The following is a 7,006-nucleotide window of genomic DNA, read 5'->3' as shown; positions in this document are numbered from 1 at the left end:
TATTATTATAATATTATTATATTAGCAGCAGAATGTACATCAACTATTTAAAGGACATATAAAACTGAAATCATATTTCATAATGTGAAGCTACTGTACAGCTCCAAAGGTTGTGATTAATCATTTTTTCGATTGAAAATGTATTCACTTCTTTTTTAGTCGGTTGCGTTATCTGGATAATTTAAGGACTAAAACCCCAAACCACAAAATATCTGGAACATTGACTGATCTTTAAAAGACAACTCAGATAATAAGATAACTCAATGATACGTTTGGAATTTTCCTGTTTCATAGGATCATATTAATTCAATTCAATTCATTTCAATTTAATTTTATTTGTATAGCGCCAATTCAAAACAGAAGTTATCTCAGGACACTTTTCAAATAGAGCAGGTCTAGACCGAACTCCTTATAACATTATTTACAAAGCAGCAATGAAAAACTGCCTTTTAAGGGCTTAAGGTTTGTCTCTGGATCCAGTCAATTTGCCAAAAAAATTAGGCCCTATACCCTCTCCTAAACACTTTTCCTTAACTTCAATGGAAAGTACCATGGGGTCAAGGTAAGATGTGACCGAGAATTCTTAAGGACTAAGGAAAAAACAACCTCAGTGAATCCAACTGCACTTTACTATGCTACATAATTATGCAATGGCGGATGTTGACGATGTGAAATTACAACATTCTGCAGATGGACTACAAAAGGCGCATTTTAGATACTTCGCACCTGCATTCTTATTGTGTTGTGTCATGTAGGCGATATGCACACATGGACAACCCAGTGAAAAATATGACTTAATTTTCATGGTTGGAAATAAAAAAAAAGAATCAATATAGGCAACCAGTCATGACATAGTAGGTCTACAAATCTACTCGAGTCTATATCATAATCTTCTACTGCACATGGCAAATATTCTTTGTACTTAATACAGTGATCTTTTGCACATTGCTGCATAATCTTCCATTTACAATAAAGGCCATGTTGTACATATTGTCTATTATTGTCTTTATAATATTTTTTCATATATTATTGTTATTTTTCTATTGTTCTATTTCTGCTTCTTGTTTATTTTTATACCGAGGCATATTCTTTGAGAAAATCTACTTGGCAACAAAACTCTGAATCTCATATTGTTAAGTTTCAGCATCTGTGACTGAAGAACATAAAAATATCAAAATGATATTCCTAAAGCCTGGCAACACAACAAGTCCAATATCTAATGGAACAACTAATGCTAACACTACGTTATGCTGTGACGTATAAACTTTAAAATTTGAATCAAATAATGTTTATATATACATGTTCCAAAGTGTTTCAAACAGGGCCACAACTTCATAACAAGTAGACTTTGCAACAGTAGTCGCCTAACCCTGGGTTTAAAATATTGTTCCCAGTAAACATGTGTATTAGAAAGTTATGGCATAAGATAAAAATGGTACAGTAACAAGAAGTCGATGTGTTTCCTTTGATAATTTGTATTCATGAACGGGCAACTTTTTAAAAATAATTGTGGGACTCCTTTGTCGCATTGTAAAGGATGGTATTGTGAAATACTTCCCGGGTCCCTTCACTCAGTTAGGAACCTTCCTAAACAAAAAAGACTATTTGACCAGACCCTCTCTGTCCTTCCTCTGAATTCCCTATTCCTCAGGTCCTTTGATTTCCATTTTACATCCATCCACCAGATGTCCTCGGATTGTTCTCAAAACAATGAGTTGAAAATCTCTGAACAATTAGTTTATTCATGACAGATTGGAATTTCTCATTCATTCAAGCACATTGCATGTGCAAAACAGTGAGGACAATACCCACATGCACATGGCTCATTGATCAACACTGATGAGCTGATTGTCAGTGAAATTGTCAAACTCTTCACAACTTCTAAACATTCTTTCATCATTTGAGCCGTCACATGCAAAATGATCTATTCAGTTATCAAACTCTTGCTAAATTTACAAATTACCTAACAAGTTACTGTAATGAATGAGAAATCACAATCAACATACTGTGAGGAGGTACAATTTGTTGAAATTTAATGAAATACTGCTGTTTTTTTTACCCTCGGTTTTTCTACATGTGTCAAATGTAAGTGTAAAGGAGGGGTGCTTGCTGTTCTAGTTAATAAGAGATGGTGCAATCCTGGTCACATTACGGTCAAGGAATGTGTCTGTTGCCCGGACGTTGAACTGTTTGCAGTAGGACTCCGATTATATTATTTGCCCTGGGAAATCTCACATGCTACTGTGGTGGCTGTTTACATTCCTCCCTCTGCTAACCATTCATCCGCCATTTCTCGACTACAGACCCAACACCCGAATGCCCTCTTAGTAATCTTGGGTGCCTTCAACCATGTCACCATGGCAACAACACTGCCCAACTTCACCCAGTATGTGAGTTGTCATGTGAAAGAGGAGAAGACACTGGAATTGTTGTATGCAAACGTTACATACAGCTCTTCTCATCCTGAATGCCCAGAAGAGGACTCCTAGAAATGGTGATAGGGAGGAGGTGAAAATGATACAGGGGGATCTGAGAGTGAAGGTCAGTGAGGCTAAGGAGAAATACAGGAGGAAGCTGGAGTGGAAACAACATGAGGGATGTCTGGAATGGAATGAGTCTCCAAAGGGTCCCTGTGGTGTGGAAAACATCCTGTGTTCCTGTGTCAAAGACACCACGTCCCAGTGGCTCCAAAGACTACAGATGGATGGCATTGACCTCCCACATCATGAAGACCCTGGAGAGACTGGTTCTAGAGCAGGTGCGGATCGCATCTACACACACCTGGAAAAGCTGGCTGGTAAGGGTCATGTTTTTTGACTTCTCCAGTGCTTTCAACACCGTCCGGCCAGCTCTGCTGCGTAAGTAGCTGACAGCAATGGAGGTGGAAGCTCGCCTTGTGTCCTGGATTAATTAATTAACTACCTGACTTGTAGACCACAGTATGTGCGCCTGTAACACTGTGTGTCAGAGTGGTTTGAAGGTCTTTTCTCCCTTCCTCTTCACCCCCTACAAAATGGACTTCAACTACCACAAAGTCCTGTCATCTTCAGAAGTTTTCTGATGGCTCTGCTGTGGTGGGGTGTATCAGCAGGGGTGATGACACTGAGGTGTGGACTGTGGTGGATGACTTTGTCACAAGAAGTAGTAGAACCATCTACAGCTCAATGTGACTAAGACTAAAGAGCTTGTGGACCCGAGGATGGCCAAGGCCCCACTGACCCCTGTTTCCATCCAGGAGATCAGTATAGACATGGAGACATGTGGAGGATTGCACGTACCTGGGAGTTCACATGGACAATAAACTGGACTGGGCTAAGAACACTCAAGCCCTCAAGGACCAAAGCCATCTCTATTTTCTGAAGTGGCCGAGTTCCTTCAACATTTGCAGGACCATGCTTTAGTCTGTGGTGGCCAGTGCTATCTTGTTCGCTGTTGTCTGATGGGGCAGGTTGAGGGTAGTGGACGCTAACAGACTCAATCCAAGATTCATGCCATCTTGGACAATGTCTCCCACCCACTCCACAATGAACTGGTCAAACACAGGAGTACTTTCAGCGCGATATTTTAACATGGGGCCTTATGGAGATTAACTCACATCTGGAGCCAGCCTCAAGTGGACATTTGAGGAGCTGCAGTTTTTGTCACTTACGGTTTCACTTCATTTGCCATTTGGAGGTTGCAGGCTTGGTCTTTAAGTTAAGCTGAGCTAACCATGTCCTGACTGCACCTTGCTTTACACACAGGCCTAAGAGTGGCATCAATCTTCACATCTAACTCTAAGGGAACAAGAAAGGTCCGTTCTTACTGTCTCAACTCAACATTGCACTCAAATATTAAAGGTTAATAAAGTCAGTGATGGTTAATATATTAGTTACAGGATCAAAAATAGCAAATAAATTTACCATGAGGGTCAAAATCATTGTAGTACTCTGGACAGCTCTGCTCTGTTGTGACGCCGGCTTCAGTTTCATCCCAGCACAGCCACCCATCCCACGTCGTGTTGCACTCTATACCTGCTGACAGCCAAGGACACACATGGCGGCTGAATGTTGGTATGCAATGGTGTAACAGAAACATTTTCCTCTGAGCTCTGAGGCCATTTGAGAAAATCTTCCCACCTATTGTTTTTGTTTTGTGGTGTGATTTTTTCACAATCCGCTGGAAGCATTCGTACTGGGCCATGGCGATTTGGTTCCGTGTCGACTGATGTTCACCCCGATGATTCAGATGCTCCTGGTGGTATTCATCATCAAGGCTTGCAGCCGAAAGCAGCTGAGATGATGGAAATTAAGCACACACATATACTCATATATCAGGTATTGTATCATTTGAATGCAATTTTTAATTTTAGAGCCCATACATTAGCAATTGTGACAGTCCTTTTAAATGGGCATATTTCACATATGATAGTATAATGTGGTAGTGGGAGAGCAAATATCCCTCCTGAGTTGCATTATAGGATATGCAGGATCAAGTTTAACCAAGTTTAGTATATCTCATCTTCTGCTGCTTTTAGTTTAAAACATTCAAGTCCCTCAACTTAATAGAAGCACAATACTAAATCACTGAGTATTCAAGGTTGCAAGGTTAATTTATTTATTGTTCTACAATACAGGGTTGTGCAGTGAAATGCAAGTTGTAGCCCTTTAATGCTACTCACAAAACAAACATTATTTGAATGGATAAATAGTTTTAAATGGCAGGACTGAGTGCTGACAAGAGCTTGTAGAAATGTACTTATGGTTATAAATATTTTTACAACAAGAGATACCACCAATGTATAGCCAAAATACAGGAAATACAGAAACTTAAACGACAAAAAATGTAGTAGAATAAAGTATCATACTTGTAATTAACATTATGTACATTTCCAACTTTTTAACCATGGATTTATCTCACTATTGTTTAAGAAAATGTTTGAAATTCTTGATCTTATAACGAATAGATGATCTAAAAATCAATACTGTAGTTACAAAAACATGATTGTTGCACAACTGCACAGTTCAGATACAACAGATACCTTATTGAGGGCGCACAGGACCAGGAGAAACATGAAGCCGTTTTGATCCATCTGTGCTCGGATCGTCGTGGGTATTCTGAGGAAAGTTGACAATAGTTTGTCACTGAGAAAAGGAAAACATATTAAGACTTTATTATCTGTTTCAGTGCACTTAAATGAGACACTTAAAGGAAACAAATGGTGCTTTGTGACTCAAGCTTTAGTCCTATTTCTGTTTCACTCAGTTATTTTTATGTCATTCGTAGGAACAGGTAAAACTTTTAGCACTATCCCAAATAGTTTCCCCCAGAGCTCAATAAAAAAAGAGCTTCCTGAGTTGCAGCAGCTGCCAACGTGATCCGACACACGATGTGTTGACAGGAGCTGGATCCAAACTCCAGTTCACGTGCTCTGCGCTGTCACATGGATATTTTAATTCCATTAGTTTGTTGGTTTAGTACGTTTATGTATTTATTCATATAGACATTAAAATTACCTTGTAGTTAACTTTCTATTACTAAATTAGAGCTCAACAATATTTTATTTTTTTACAGTTTTAACTGAAACAGAAAATACAGTGGATGTAAGATCAGTTTTATTCTAACTTGCGATTACTTTTAACAATGTCCTGTTCCCTGACCTTTGCCCTAATAAAAAAAAAACCAATATGATACCACAGCTATGTCTCCAAAGCCATGTTTTTAATTTGTAAAGGCAAGTCTCCCCTTTTTGGATGTTGGGGTTGCAGATTTGGCCTTTTGCTTCCTGCGTTTCCCCGCAGCTTCCTTCCTGCATGCTTATTATGCAAGTTTAACCAAAGTTTAGCCAAAAGACATCAATATAGCAAATGCAGTCAAGCATGTGCTGCAGACACAATTACATACAGTAAACAGATGCTTTCATCAGCGAACTGAATGCTTCACACGCTGATAGAAACACTGTAAAAACCAAAGTATTTATTGTTCAGGTAACTTGGGTAAATTAAGTTTATTGTAGGAACTGAAATGTTTCTACTTTATACCACTTAAGTAGTTTTCTTCCACTAAAGCAAATTGCTGTAATCAAGTTGTTAACAATACTTGTTTCTTATGTTTAATTGTTCATATGATGATTTATAAACTGACATTCCCTGTAATGATATAAAGTAAACTTAAAGAAAATGAGTCAGTGGAACAAACTGGAAGCATATCACCAATCAATACTTAAAATACTAGACAAATGTAAATTAACTCAACTGAGTTATTACTTAGAATTTTTGAGTTAGCTTTAATTTAGAGGATTAAGTTATGCACAGTGAATGTTAAGCAAACACTGTGTGTCCATATGGTTCTTGCAAAGACTGTAGATAGAGCTGAAACATATGCAAGCAGCAACTTACTCAGTATTTCAATAACACACGATAGATGAAAACCAAATTAAAAATACTAAAACCTGTTGTACAGTTAAATCCTATTCTATCAGAATAACCTATCCAGAATAGATTAGCAAAAAATATTTTTTTTTTCCATAAAGTGAATTTCTGAGGTCATCTTTTCCAATAATAATAATAATGTGTCCTGCTTTAGAAGAGGTGTGACAGTCAGTGGGAAAGCAGTGGAAATTATGACAGTTCTAACTGTATTGGGGGTACAGATGGTGTTGAAACTAGCATTTGTCCAAATCTCTTCTCTCTTTCTAGTATAAAATCACAATGTATGGTTTTATTTAAATAAAAACTGTAATTAATAATTACCTGCACCCTCGACAGCCCCTGTTTTGAGATAGCCAGTGATGAATGTCTTCGCTTTACTGTATGAGAAAAATTTAATTCCAAAAACAAAACTAAAGCTATTGTAAAGTGTCCTAATTCTATATGTCCTATTATATATTTTTTTATTGTTACATTATATTTCAAATGTCCTGCAGTTTTAAATGTACCCTTCATTTACATTATTATACAGTAAATGAGTGATAAATGTCTTTATTCTGTAGAGATGTTCAGGCAAACGGCCTGGAGGAACACAGTGA

At 37.8% G+C, this 7,006-nt stretch overlaps 1 protein-coding gene across 3 annotated transcripts in view; it reads right to left on the bottom strand.

Annotated features, from left to right (window-relative positions):
• The window catches only part of calcrlb (calcitonin receptor-like b), an 18,067-nt gene that overhangs the window by 8,963 nt on the left and 2,098 nt on the right, over nucleotides 1–7,006 (bottom strand). The window contains exons 2-4 of one of the 3 annotated variants that reach the window (XM_035677807.1): nucleotides 5,021–5,123; nucleotides 4,119–4,272; nucleotides 3,903–4,016 (exon numbers count right to left, since the gene is read on the bottom strand). In XM_035677807.1, coding sequence (XP_035533700.1) covers nucleotides 3,903–4,016; nucleotides 4,119–4,272; nucleotides 5,021–5,071 — 319 coding nt within the window. In that variant the 5' untranslated portion in view covers nucleotides 5,072–5,123. The remainder of the gene's footprint in view (nucleotides 1–3,902; nucleotides 4,017–4,118; nucleotides 4,273–5,020; nucleotides 5,124–7,006) is intronic. The other 2 variants (XM_035677806.1, XM_035677809.1) reach the window with 2 other exon arrangements.

The sequence above is a fragment of the Morone saxatilis genome, unplaced genomic scaffold (assembly GCF_004916995.1).
Source record: "Morone saxatilis isolate NCDOM2014 unplaced genomic scaffold, NCSU_SB_2.0 Contig6, whole genome shotgun sequence".
NCBI classification, from domain to species: domain Eukaryota; kingdom Metazoa; phylum Chordata; class Actinopteri; family Moronidae; genus Morone; species Morone saxatilis.
Note: the sequence above shows the minus strand (reverse complement) of the source record. Positions and strands in the feature narration are given on the sequence as shown.